We start from the raw sequence: 15,913 nt of genomic DNA, 5'->3' as shown, positions 1-15,913 counted from the left end.
GAGTACGGTGACGTTAATCCACCAACTCACTGTTCCAGCTATCTGAGTACGGTGATTATAATCCACCAGCTCAGTGTTCCAGCTATCTGGGTACGGTGACGTTATTCCACCAACTCAGTGTTCCAGCTATCTGAGTACGGTGGCATTAATCCACCAACTCACTGTTCCAGCTATCTGAGTACGGTGATAATAATCCACCAGCTCACTGTTCCAGCTATCTGAGTACGGTGACTTTATTCCACCAACTCAGTGGTCCAGCTATCTGAGTACGGTGACGTTAATCCACCAACTCACTGTTCCAGTTATCTGAGTATGGTGATTATAATCCACCAGCTCAGTGTTCCAGCTATCTGAGTACGGTGACGTTATTCCACCAACTCAGTGGTCCAGCTATCTGAGTACGGTGCCGTTAATCCACCAACTCAGTGCTCCAGCTATCTGAGTACGGTGACGTTATTCCACCAAGTCAGTGTTCCAGCTATCTGAGTACGGTGACGTTAATCCACCAACTCAGTGTTCCAGCTATCTGAGTACGGTGACGTTAATCCACCAATTCAGCGTTCCAGCTATCTGAGTAAGGTGACGTTAATCCACCAACTCAGTGTTCCAGCTATCTGAGTACGGTGATTATAATCCACCAGCTCAGTGTTCCAGCTATCTGGGTACGGTGACGTTATTCCACCAACTCAGTGTTCCAGCTATCTGAGTACGGTGACGTTAATCCACCAACTCAGTGTTCCAGCTATCTGAGTACGGTGGCGTTAATCCACCAACTCAGTGTTCCAGCTATCTGAGTACGGTGACGTTAATCCACCAACTCAGTGTTCCAGCTATCTGAATACGGTGACGTTATTCCACCAGCTCAGTGTTCCAGCTATCTGAGTACGGTGACGTTAATCCACAAAGTCAGTGTTCCAGCTATCTGAGTACGGTGACGTTAATCCACCAACTCAGTGTTCTAGCTATCTGAGTACGGTGACGTTAATCCACCAACTCAGTGTTCCAGCTATCTGAGTACGGTGACGTTAATCCCCCAACTCAGTGTCCTCAACACACGGCCATAGTAAGAAGCATCATATATATAGTTTTAATCCCGGTCACCTTATACACCCGAGCGGTTTGGCCTGGCCTGAGATAAGGCAGCGATTGTTGTCAGTACTGTTGTCAGTCACTGCTTAACGGTTATGGAATCGTTAGTTTCCTTCTCTCTAAGTGCCTACACAATAATCTGGTTGCGTCCGAAAGTCATGTCTGGTCATTTCTCAGATGTATCCTACCTGCATGGACCTGTTCATTATATGTAATCTTGACCTAGTATCTGTGACAGACAGTTATCCCACCAGCCCTCTGCCCTACATACTCCTGTCCAACACATAATAATATGAAATCTCCTTCGGTTTTCTGACTTACATGGATACATCTGTTCCATATATGTATGATCTAGTTTCTGTGTCAGACAGGTATCTGACTTACCTGGATACACCTGTTCCATATATGTATGATCTAGTTTCTGTGTCAGTTATCTGACTTACCTGGATACACCTGTTCCATATATGTATGATCTAGTTTCTGTGTCAGTTATCTGGCTTACCTGGATACACCTGTTCCATATATGTATGAACTTGTTTCTGTGTCAGACAGGTATCTGACTTACCTGGATACATCTGTTCCATATATGTATGATCTAGTTTCTGTGTCAGACAGGTATCTGACTTACCTTGATACACCTGTTCCATATATGTATGATCTAGTTTCTGTGTCAGTTATCTGGCTTACCTGGATACACCTGTTCCATATATGTATGATCTAGTTTCTGTGTCAGACAGGTATCTGACTTACCTGGATACACCTGTTCCATATATGCATGATCTAGTTTCTGTGTCAGGTATCTGACTTACCCGGATACACCTGTTCCATATATGTATGATCTAGTTTCTGTGTCAGTTATCTGGCTTACCTGGATACACCTGTTCCATATATGTACGATCTAGTTTCTGTGTCAGACAGGTATCTGACTTACCTTGATACATCTGTTCCATATATGTATGATCTATTTTCTGTGTCAGTTATCTGACTTACCTTGATACAACTGTTCCATATATGTATGATCTAGTTTCTGTGTCAGACAGGTATCTGACTTACCTTGATACTTCTGTTCCATATATGTATGATCTTGTTTCTGTGTCAGACAGGTATCTGACTTACATGGATACACCTGTTCCATATATGTATGATCTAGTTTCTGTGTCAGTTATCTGGCTTACCTGGATACACCTGTTCCATATATGTATGATCTAGTTTCTGTGTCAGATAGGTATCTGACTTACCTTGATACATCTGTTCCATATATGTCTGAACTAGTTTCTGTGTCAGACAGGTATCTGACTTACATGGATACACCTGTTCCATATATGTATGATCTAGTTTCTGTGTCAGACAGGTATCTGACTTACATGGATACACCTGTTCCATATATGTATGATCTGGTTTCTGTGTCAGACAGGTATCTGGCTTACCTGGATACACCTGTTCCATATATGTATGATCTAGTTTCTGTGTCAGACAGGTATCTGACTTACCTGGATACACCTGTTCCATATATGTATGATCTAGTTTCTGTGTCAGACAGGTATCTGACTTACATGGATACACCTGTTCCATATATGTATGATCTGGTTTCTGTGTCAGACAGGTATCTGGCTTACCTGGATACACCTGTTCCATATATGTATGATCTAGTTTCTGTGTCAGACAGGTATCTGACTTACCTGGATACACCTGTTCCATATATGTATGATCTAGTTTCTGTGTCAGTTATCTGGCTTACCTGGATACACCTGTTCCATATATGTATGAACTTGTTTCTGTGTCAGACAGGTATCTGACTTACCTGGATACATCTGTTCCATATATGTATGATCTAGTTTCTGTGTCAGACAGGTATCTGACTTACCTTGATACACCTGTTCCATATATGTATGATCTAGTTTCTGTGTCAGTTATCTGGCTTACCTGGATACACCTGTTCCATATATGTATGATCTAGTTTCTGTGTCAGACAGGTATCTGACTTACCTGGATACACCTGTTCCATATATGCATGATCTAGTTTCTGTGTCAGGTATCTGACTTACCCGGATACACCTGTTCCATATATGTATGATCTAGTTTCTGTGTCAGTTATCTGGCTTACCTGGATACACCTGTTCCATATATGTACGATCTAGTTTCTGTGTCAGACAGGTATCTGACTTACCTTGATACATCTGTTCCATATATGTATGATCTATTTTCTGTGTCAGTTATCTGACTTACCTTGATACAACTGTTCCATATATGTATGATCTAGTTTCTGTGTCAGACAGGTATCTGACTTACCTTGATACTTCTGTTCCATATATGTATGATCTTGTTTCTGTGTCAGACAGGTATCTGACTTACATGGATACACCTGTTCCATATATGTATGATCTAGTTTCTGTGTCAGTTATCTGGCTTACCTGGATACACCTGTTCCATATATGTATGATCTAGTTTCTGTGTCAGATAGGTATCTGACTTACCTTGATACATCTGTTCCATATATGTCTGAACTAGTTTCTGTGTCAGACAGGTATCTGACTTACATGGATACACCTGTTCCATATATGTATGATCTAGTTTCTGTGTCAGACAGGTATCTGACTTACATGGATACACCTGTTCCATATATGTATGATCTGGTTTCTGTGTCAGACAGGTATCTGGCTTACCTGGATACACCTGTTCCATATATGTATGATCTAGTTTCTGTGTCAGACAGGTATCTGACTTACCTGGATACACCTGTTCCATATATGTATGAACTTGTTTCTGTGTCAGACAGGTATCTGACTTACCTGGATACATCTGTTCCATATATGTATGATCTAGTTTCTGTGTCAGACAGTTATCTGCCCTCCTCTCTTCTTCAGATGCACCTCATCAATGAACGCGAAGGAGGCAAAGGCAGTGGCAGCGTGGCCGGACAAGCGGTCGTTGCAGTCTTTTTATCTGTAAGTAATTGTCTGTGTCAACAACTCGAATGTCAACAACTGTCAACCACCTTTTATCGGTGGGGTGACTCAACCAGTTATCAATCACCGACCCTGATCACTCTCCAGCAACTACCCCACTCCATCCCCATGCCATCTTTCATCAGCCATCAACCGGCACGCGCCTTGTACCTTGTGAGACCTCCTTGCCCTGAAATACACGACTGAATGCACTACCGATCAAAGTTTGTGTAAATCGTGTGACAGCGTATCCCAATATTCGGCCACTTATTTCTTCATATTCTCAATATTTCTAAGTCGCTTTTGGTTTATTCTGTTCTTCATTAGTCCCCACATATTCTCAACAGGGTTAAAATCTGGGCTGAAGCTGGGTCAGTATGAACATTTTCCAACAGCCACTGTTTTGTGCAGCCAGCAGTGTGTAGCCCGCAGTGTGCAGCCCGCAGTGTGCAGCCAGCAGTGTGCAGCCAGCAGTGTGTAGCCCGCAGTGTGTAGCCAGCAGTGTGTAGCCAGCGGGCCGCAGTGTGTAGCCTGCAGTGTGTTTTGGGTCGTTATCATGCTGGAAATTCCAATTATCTCCATTCAGTGTTCGCGCCGTTGGAAGGAGGTGATCATTGAAGATGTCAACATATCGTTCCTTCCAGTGAAAATACACAACGGCGTCCCTCCACGTGATGCTATCCCACCCCACATATGAAATGTCGGGCTATGTTTTGGGCGTTGGTAGACAGGTTTCACGGTATCTTTTGTCCAAATTATCACACAGTTCGGAAAAAGCCAGACAGAACTTTCATCAGAAAAGACAACATTATCCCAATCTTGATTTTCTTAAGCCCTACACCAGTTTAAACGTCTTTCCTTTTGTGCATCTTTCACCAATAATGATTGAATTCCACGCTCTTTCACCCAGTTAAGTCTTTGTAACTCTTGTCTAAGGTTTCAATACATACCTGAGGACTTCATCTATCATCTCATTTCTGATATTCTCAACGATTTTCAGTAATTAGTCAAGGAGCTTATGGGATTCCGTGAAAGTTTTTTGATGAAAGCAAATCATATATTCTTTTGTGTTTATATGTTAAAGGAGTTTAAAAAAATGTTTGGTTCCAATCTGAATATTGATGCGAAAGCTATTTTTAGCTCAAAATCCAAGATGGCCGCCAAAATTTAACCGGGAACTGAAAAAGTTGCAAAACTCAGAACAAAACAATAGTTTTAATATCAAATACCTTGCATATTTGGTTACAGAATATATTTCTCATATGCTGTAAGTCACCAGATCTTTTTAGTTTGATTTTAGTCTTAAATTTTCATTAAAGAGTCATTTTTAGCTCTGAAAGTTTTAATGATGAATAAAAACCCCGTTTCTTCACAAGGCATATATTTTGTATAGAACTAGTACAATATGAAAAAGGAATATACTTTTCACCCTGTTTATAAACTATAGAAGAGGTCTTTACATGAAACTGCGACCCAGAAATATACTCTTCAAAAATAGAAACGCACAAGCCATTTTTTAGAAGAATTTCTTGCATTAGTTTAAGAGCTATTATTTCATGTAATCCCAATGGTAAAATGGCCACCATTGGCAGCAATTACTGCTCGGCACCGTCTCGGCACAGACTGGATAAGTCGACGAAGTAGCTATTATCATCGTAGGCGACTTCAATTTCTATTTTGACAACAAGGATAACCATGACACTAAACGAATACTTAATCTTCTTGTAGTCCACAACTGTGTACAACTCGTGTCAGAGGCAAGCCACAGAGGTGGACACACTCTGGACTGGATAGTTACCCGTGATTCAGACGCGTGTATCAGTTGTGCACCTGTATAGGATCTACAGCTCTCTGACCATTGCCATATATTTGTGAGCTTGGACCTCTCAATACCCAGTCCAAATGTGAAGATTACTCGCTGTAGGAACATGCGCTCCCTGGATATGGATAGTTAGACAATTTGCTAAACTGAGACCTTATACTTGAGCCACCATCTGACGCTGAGAGTCTAGTTCTGCTATACAATAGAGTTCTATCTGAGCTGCTATATAGACAAACATGCACCAGTGAAGGACAGAGTCATACCAGTCACTAAAACATCTGCTTGGGACTTCACACCTGAAGTTCGACAAGTGAAAAAAGACAAGAGGAAAGCGGAACGCAAATGGAAAACAATCTTTCCTGGAGATTCATCTCCAAATGCATATTTCAGCCAAAAATCACTCAACAACGGTCATCAGACAAATCAACATCTCAATTCTAAGATTGAAGCCAACGAGTAAAGTCTAAAGTTGCTGTCCAAACTTTTGTCCAGTATCTTGAGTAAACACTTTGAATAGACACTTCCGGCATCTGATGACAATGAAGTAATAGCACAGACATTTTCGGATTATTTCTACAAAAAGATCCAAGCACATTCATGACAAGATTTCGTCTTCTGCGGCTATGGATGAAGCTGATATTCCTCCCAAAATGTTTGATGGCACGCCTCTTACTCATATTGATAGTTTCACTGATATTTACCAACATTAGTGCTGATTATTAACTCTTCTACTTCATCTGGTTATGCCCCAAGTGTACTCAAGTCAGCTCTAATTAGGCCACATCTGAAGAAATCAAGCCTTGATTAGGAGGATCCAAAAAACTACAGGCCTGTTTCAAACTTAGCATATAATTCCAAACTCATTGAACGTGCAGTCTCCAGTCGTCTCATGGGCCACCTTTCCTGGCATAACCTCTATGAGGTGTTCCTATCAGCCTGCAGAGCACACCACAGCACATAGCTGGCCCTGCTGAAGATCCCGAATGACCTACAATGTGGTATTGGCACAGAACAAGTGGCCCTGCTCACATTACTTGGCCTAAGCAGTGCTTTGACACGACTGATCACCAGAGACTCCTCAAAAGACTTGATACAGAACTTGGATTTAGCTTTATCCTGGCTGGCATCTTATCTACAGGACAGGACTCAAACCGTTGTTGTTGGTGAGTCTGTGTCAACCGCATCTAGGCTTGAGTGCGGAGTCCCTCAAGGATCCGTGCTTGGTCCGATCATCTTCACCCTCTACACTGTTCCACTAGGCTTTTTGTAGCAAACCTTAATCTTGACCACTTCTACGCAGATGACACGCAACTGTGGAAGTTATTTCAACCAAACACAGAGTCAGCTATAGAGCGTCCCTCTGTCAGACATCAGACTGTTGCCAGAAGATATTCATGGATGTCATCAAATGCCTTGAAATTAAATTAAGAGAAAACAGAGTCCATTCTTTTGGGACAGGCTGGAAAACGCAAGCATTACTAGTGTGACATTACTAGTGTGTGTGTCTGTGGAGCAACCATTCCTCTTTCTTACACTGTCAACGATCTGGATGTTGTCATCGATCAAGATCTAAGTATGACGGAACACGTCAAATATGTTACTAAAACTTGCTACTCCCATCTCCACAATTATCAAAGGCCAGACCGTTCTTACCAAAGATGCCTCAAAAACTATCTGCCTCAACCTAGTCACATCTCATATGGACTACTGTAACAGCCTTTTGGCCGGATCTCCATCTTGTGTCACTGACCAACTCCAATGCATACAGAATTTAGCTGCTTGCATTACCTCCCAGATCACCAGAAAAAAGCACATCACACCAACTCTAAAGGACCTTCATTGGCTGCCAGTGAAACAAAGAATCTCCTTCAAACTATGCTGTCTCGCATACCAGTGCATGACTAACACGGCTCCAGTCTAACTCTCAGATCTTCTTCAGGCTTATGCACCATCTAGATCTCTCAGATCAGGGAATCAACACCTTCTTGTTATCCCCAAAGTCAAACAAGCTAAATATGGACACCGTGTCTTCTCCTATCCTGCTGATAAAAAAAATTCTCCCCACATCTATTTGTATATGTTTTTTTCAAAGATTATAACCATTTTAGAAAGTTATTCGATCTGATGACTTGAAAATTATTTCAAGGGATTTAATTGAGAGAGTGTCAAGCAGAAAATAGTGTTTTCTCCCCACCATTTCATTATATTCTTATCTATTTTCAAAGAACTCTGCTTTTAGAAGAAAAACTTCAAGCAAAATAATAAGAAATTGATAAATCATAATCTGATATTGACATACTACATTTTGAAATAAGGACTGCTCCCTTACTGACAGTCTCACCAAACAAAAATAAACTTCTCTTTTTTGTTTCATACATAACTGTTCTTTAATAACTTGATTTACATTGAGTTGATAAAATGAAGCAATCATATACATGTACTTACAAAATGCACAAAACCTACATCTGCTTAAATTCGTCTGCTAGCTGCCATTTTGAGAGAGGGAGTGTTCATTATAATTTTTTTTTTAATTTAAAAATAATATATTTTGGGGTTTTCTTTTAATAAAATATTTCATGAAATAGAGAAACACACTTGGATAAAGTTAATAACCTCAAACTTTAAATATTCAACTCTCCCATTATGACCTTCTGATCTTTTAGCAACCTTTTCCACAACCACTTTGTACAGTGCTCAAAAGTACTATTTGCACCATATTTCAGCTTGGAACCAAACTTTTTATTTAACTAGCATGTCTGATGAATACAAAAAACACAATGTCTTGCTTTCATCACAAAACTTCCACGGGACTTGAATTCTGTACCCATCCTACCAGACTAAATGTACACACAACAGTCGACCCATAGTACTGAACTTCCATGGCCTCCCTGCCCCTGTCTTGTGCTCAGTCCCAACTCCTGACTGAATATTCTTCAAACTTCTGTATACTGTAGACAGTGGAATGTCATCTCTACCAGTTAACTCTTTTGCATTAGCCAGAATTAGCCAGCTCTTCGGCAGTCAAATCTGCCATGTCAACAAAGGAAGCCGTCTTCTACACCAGGGGAGATACCTCTTGATGTAGTAAGGTTCATTCTTAAGCCTACAAGAGTTGCCACCCACATTTAGTACTTTACTGTATAATGTAACACCTATTTTACAATTCTATTATCAGTATTAGGAAGCACAGATGTTCTCAGTAACTTCTGGGAAAACTGTATGGTGTGACTTTAACCAGGCAACTGTATTACGTTTCCTTTACCCAAGGAAAACAGAGTTGGTTTGTGTAACGCCGCACTCAGCAATATTCCAGCTATATGGTGGCGGTCTGTAAGTAACCGCTGCTGGACCAAACACATATTAATCCAGTGATCAACAGCATGAGCATCGATCCACGCAATTGGGATACGATGACATGTGTCAACCAACCCGGATCTTCACGGGTTGAAAACAGAGAGAACACAGCTCCACCTATCAATATATTCACAAGTACGTTTCAACTAACAAATCATGAACTGCATGATGCAATATTATGTATCTTTGTAACCTTTTAGGTAGATATGAGCAAACATGCATAACACAAAAAATATCATAAAAATGTAAAACATATATAATAAAATACAAATTTCGTTGGAATATTCTTGCATCGAAATTAAAGAATGAATAAACAAGCATGGCCTGATGCTCATTCTCCATAACAATAAGTTTAGAATCTGAAAGATATATTTAGACTTTGGAAAATTGCCTATGTAGATGTCTTATATCAACCTGCCCTGAAATTTCAGCGAAACTCGAATCCTTCACTAGATATTATTGGAGGATCAATATTTAAATGGAATAGAACATGTACATTTGATGTTTGTTAGGCTGTCAATCCACACTTCCTGAAGCATCTGCGGAAGTATGGTACCCAGTGTGTACTTCCTACGGAGGATCTCCTTCGTTAGGCATAGGAATCGGACGCATTCTACTCGGAATGGCCAAATAGAAACTTGGAAATCTGGCCGAGGGACCATAAGGCTTCTGGTTTGTAATAGTCAGATGTCGTTCAAAACAGATTAATCCGTCTGAAATAAGAACGAAAGAGGCAAGTGATACCACTTAAATTGTTTCATGTTTCGATCACTGTGACAGAGATTTCCCTGTTTTTGAAGGTCAAGATTCCCTGTTACAGACACTTAACGGCACAACGTCCTTGCTACAGATGCGTTATAGTCTAATGTCTCTGTTACAGACACTTAACGGCACAACGTCCTTGCTACAGATGCGTTATAGTCTAATATCTCTGTTACAGACACTTAACGGCACAACGTCCTTGCTACAGATGCGTTATAGTCTAATGTCTCTGTTACAGACACTTAACGGCACAACGTCCTTGCTACAGATGCGTTACAGTCTAATATCTCTGTTATAGACACTTAACGGCACAACGTCCTTGCTACAGATGCGTTATAGTCTAATGTCTCTGTTATAGACACTTAACGGCACAACGTCCTTTGCTACAGATGCGTTATAGTCTAATATCTCTGTTATAGACACTTAACGGCACAACGTCCTTGCTACAGATGCGTTATAGTCTAATGTCTCTGTTATAGACACTTAACGGCACAACGTCCTTTGCTACAGATGCGTTATAGTCTAATGTCTCTGTTATAGACACTTAACGGCACAACGTCCTTGCTACAGATGCGTTATAGTCTAATATCTCTGTTACAGACACTTAACGGCACAACGTCCTTGCTACAGATGCGTTATAGTCTAATATCTCTGTTACAGACGCTTAACGGCACAACGTCCTTTATCTCTGTTAGACACTTAACGGCACAACGTCCTTGCTACAGATGCGTTATAGTCTAATGTCTCTGTTATAGACACTTAACGGCACAACGTCCTTGCTACAGATGCGTTATAGTCTAATGTCTCTGTTATAGACACTTAACGGCACAACGTCCTTGCTACAGATGCGTTATAGTCTAATGTCTCTGTTATAGACACTTAACGGCACAACGTCCTTGCTACAGATGCGTTATAGTCTAATGTCTCTGTTATAGACACTTAACGGCACAACGTCCTTGCTACAGATGCGTTATAGTCTAATGTCTCTGTTATAGACACTTAACGGCACAACGTCCTTGCTACAGATGCGTTATAGTCTAATGTCTCTGTTACAGACACTTAACGGCACAACGTCCTTGCTACAGATGCGTTATAGTCTAATATCTCTGTTATAGACACTTAACGGCACAACGTCCTTGCTACAGATGCGTTATAGTCTAATGTCTCTGTTATAGACACTTAACGGCACAACGTCCTTGCTACAGATGCGTTATAGTCTAATGTCTCTGTTATAGACACTTAACGGCACAACGTCCTTGCTACAGATGCGTTATAGTCTAATGTCTCTGTTATAGACACTTAACGGCACAACGTCCTTGCTACAGATGCGTTATAGTCTAATGTCTCTGTTACAGACACTTAACGGCACAACGTCCTTGCTACAGATGCGTTATAGTCTAATATCTCTGTTATAGACACTTAACGGCACAACGTCCTTGCTACAGATGCGTTATAGTCTAATATCTCTGTTATAGACACTTAACGGCACAACGTCCTTGCTACAGATGCGTTATAGTCTAATGTCTCTGTTATAGACACTTAACGGCACAACGTCCTTGCTACAGATGCGTTATAGTCTAATATCTCTGTTATAGACACTTAACGGCACAACGTCCTTGCTACAGATGCGTTATAGTCTAATGTCTCTGTTATAGACACTTAACGGCACAACGTCCTTGCTACAGATGCGTTATAGTCTAATGTCTCTGTTATAGACACTTAACGGCACAACGTCCTTGCTACAGATGCGTTATAGTCTAATGTCTCTGTTATAGACACTTAACGGCACAACGTCCTTGCTACAGATGCGTTATAGTCTAATGTCTCTGTTACAGACACTTAACGGCACAACGTCCTTGCTACAGATGCGTTACAGTCTAATATCTCTGTTATAGACACTTAACGGCACAACGTCCTTGCTACAGATGCGTTATAGTCTAATGTCTCTGTTATAGACACTTAACGGCACAACGTCCTTGCTACAGATGCGTTATAGTCTAATATCTCTGTTATAGACACTTAACGGCACAACGTCCTTGCTACAGATGCGTTATAGTCTAATGTCTCTGTTATAGACACTTTAACGGCACAACGTCCTTGCTACAGATGCGTTATAGTCTAATGTCTCTGTTATAGACACTTAACGGCACAACGTCCTTGCTACAGATGCGTTATAGTCTAATGTCTCTGTTATAGACACTTAACGGCACAACGTCCTTGCTACAGATGCGTTATAGTCTAATGTCTCTGTTATAGACACTTAACGGCACAACGTCCTTGCTACAGATGCGTTACAGTCTAATTTCTCTGTTATAGACACTTAACGGCACAACGTCCTTGCTACAGATGCGTTATAGTCTAATGTCTCTGTTATAGACACTTAACGGCACAACGTCCTTGCTACAGATGCGTTATAGTCTAATGTCTCTGTTATAGACACTTAACGGCACAACGTCCTTGCTACAGATGCGTTATAGTCTAATGTCTCTGTTATAGACACTTAACGGCACAACGTCCTTGCTACAGATGCGTTATAGTCTAATGTCTCTGTTATAGACACTTAACGGCACAACGTCCTTGCTACAGATGCGTTATAGTCTAATGTCTCTGTTATAGACACTTAACGGCACAACGTCCTTGCTACAGATGCGTTACAGTCTAATATCCCTGTTATAGACACTTAACGGCACAACGTCCTTGCTACAGATGCGTTATAGTCTAATGTCTCTGTTATAGACACTTAACGGCACAACGTCCTTGCTACAGATGCGTTACAGTCTAATGTCCCTGTTATAGACACTTAACGGCACAACGTCCTTGCTACAGATGCGTTATAGTCTAATGTCTCTGTTATAGACACTTAACGGCACAACGTCCTTGCTACAGATGTGTTATAGTCTAATGTCTCTGGTACCTAGACCTACACCCAGACATGTTGTAATTGTCTTTGTTCTCATGATACAGTATGCTGAAACTGTTACAGACCCGCTACGGACAACACAGCCCTCAATTAGACGACATCCTCAACCGGCTCCACGGGATCCAAAATTATACGGGAGGTGAGGACACAAACGTGCTCAGCGTTTACATACCGACATCATGTTTATGGACCTAAAATGTCCTGAATCCGTCGATTCTGAGACTCTCCCCATACAAAGGTTTGATGCATGGTTCACCTGTCAAAGACCTACATCTCTCTTCTCATCTTGTTCTTACACATTGAACTTAAAATCTTGGTATAACTCACATACTATGTTACAATTCAAATACAATATTCTGTCTGACATATTGTGGCACATCTGACATACCGTGACACATATGACATCCCGTGAAAAAACAGAGATATTGTGACACATCTTACATACCGTGACACATCTGACATACCGTGACATAGCTGACATACCATGACACATCTGGCATACTGTGACACATCTGATATACCGTGACGCATCTGACATGGTGTGACACATCTCACATACCGTGACACACCTGACATACAATATCTTGTCTGACATACTGTGACACATCTGAGATAATGTGACATATGTAACGTACTGTGACATATCTAACATACCGTGACACATCTGACATACTGTGACACACCTGATATACTGTTAAACATCTGACATATTCTGACACATCTTGCATACCATGACACATCTGACATACTGAGAGATCTGATCTACTGTGACACATCTGACATACTGTGACACACCTAACTTGATGTGACATATCTGACACACTGTGACATATCTGACACACTGTGACACATCTGACATAAGGTGACACCTCAGACATAAGGTGACACACCTGAGATACTGTGACACATCTGAAATACTGAGACATATCTGATATACCATGACACATCTGACATACCATGACAGACCTGACATACCGTGACACATCCCACATAAGGTGACACATCTGACATACCGTCGCATATCTCACATACCGTGACACATGACATAATGTGACATATCTGACATACCGTGACAATCTGACATACCGTGACACATCTGACATACTGTGACATATTTGACATACTGTGACATATCTGACATACTGTCAAACACCTGACATACTGTTAAAACATCTTTCCTACCATGACACATCTGACATACTGTAACATCTGATGTACTGTGTCACATCTGACTTGATGTGACATATCTGAAACACTGTGACACATCTGACAAAAGGTAACACATCTGACATAAGATGACATATCTCAGATACTGTGACACATCTGAAATCCTGAGACATATCTGACATACCGTGACACATTTGACACATCATGACACACCTGACATACCGTGACACATCTCACATAAGGTGACACATCTGACATACCGTGGCATAGCTGACATACCGTGACACATCTTAAATAATGTGACATATCTGACATCTGACATACTTTGACATACCTTACATACTGTGACACATCTGATTTACCGTGACACATCTGACATGCCGTGAGACATCTGACATACTGTGACACATTTGATATGCTGTGACACATCTCACATTAGGTGACACATCTGACAAACCGTGGCATTTCTGACATACCGTGACACATCTGAGATACTGTGACATATTCTGACATACCGTGGCACATAATGTGACGCATCTGACATACTCTGACATACTGTGACATATCTGACATACCGTGACACATCTGACATGCCATGACACATCTGATACCATGGCCATTACACACCTGACATACTGACGTGACACATCTGACATACTGTGACATACTGTGACACACCTTACATACCGTGACACTTCTACCATGACATGCCTGACATACCGTGACACATCTGACATACCGTGACATCTGACATACCGTGACACACACAGACAGACCATGGCATCTGACCTGTGACACCTGACATTTCTGACCGTGACACATCTGACATGACTGACAGACCATGGCACACCCTGACATACCTGACATATCTGACATACCTGTGACACATCTGACACATACCGTGACCATGACACACCTGACACATCTGACAGACCATGACACCTGACATACCGTTACACATCTGACATACCGTTACACATCTGACATGTTGACACATCTGACAGACCATACCATACCGTTACACATCTGACATACCTGACATCTGACATACCACCATGACACATCTTACATGTACACATCATATACCATGGCGCACCTGACATACCGTGACACATCTTACATACTGTGACATATCTGACATACCATGACACACCTGGACAGACCATGACACACTTGACATGCCATGATACATCTGACATACCGTGACACATCTGACGTACTGTGGCACACCTGACATACCGTGACACATCTTACATACCCTGACACATCTTACAAACCGTGACACTTCTGACATACCGTGAGACATCTTACATCCGCTGATATATCTGACATGCCGTGACGCATGTGACATAATGTGATACATCTCTAATAATGTGACACATTTGATATACTGGGACACACCTGACATACCGTGACACATCTGACATACCGTGACACTTCTGACATACCGTGAGACATCTAACATCCGCTGACATATCTGACATGCCGTGACGCATGTGACATAATGTGACACATCTTACATACTGTGACACATCTGACATACTGTGACACACCTTACATACCGTGACACTTCTGACATACCGTGACACATCTTACATACTGTGACATATCTGACATGCCTTGACACATGTGACATAATGTGACACATCTCTGATAATGTGACACATTTGCTATACTGGGACACACCTGACATACCGTGAGACATCTGACATACCGTGACACACCTGGCATACCGTGACACTTCTGACATACCGTGACACATCTGACATACTGTGACACATCTGACATACCGTGACACTTCTGACATACTGTGACACATCTTGCATACTGTGACACATCTGACATACCGTGACA

General features: G+C 41.3%; 1 protein-coding gene across 2 annotated transcripts in view; it reads left to right on the top strand.

Annotated features, from left to right (window-relative positions):
* The window catches only part of LOC124264845 (putative carbonic anhydrase 1), an 85,720-nt gene that overhangs the window by 49,987 nt on the left and 19,820 nt on the right, over nt 1-15,913 (top strand). For both annotated transcript variants that reach the window (XM_046699627.1, XM_046699626.1), the window contains exons 4-5: nt 3,954-4,034; nt 12,956-13,031. In XM_046699627.1, the coding sequence (XP_046555583.1) occupies nt 3,954-4,034; nt 12,956-13,031 (157 nt within the window). The remainder of the gene's footprint in view (nt 1-3,953; nt 4,035-12,955; nt 13,032-15,913) is intronic.

This window comes from Haliotis rubra, unplaced genomic scaffold (assembly GCF_003918875.1).
Source record: "Haliotis rubra isolate DU_JTF1 unplaced genomic scaffold, ASM391887v1 Scf948, whole genome shotgun sequence".
Lineage (NCBI taxonomy): Eukaryota > Metazoa > Mollusca > Gastropoda > Lepetellida > Haliotidae > Haliotis > Haliotis rubra.
The sequence above is the reverse complement of the archived record's forward strand: the minus strand, read 5'-3'. Positions and strand labels throughout refer to the sequence as shown.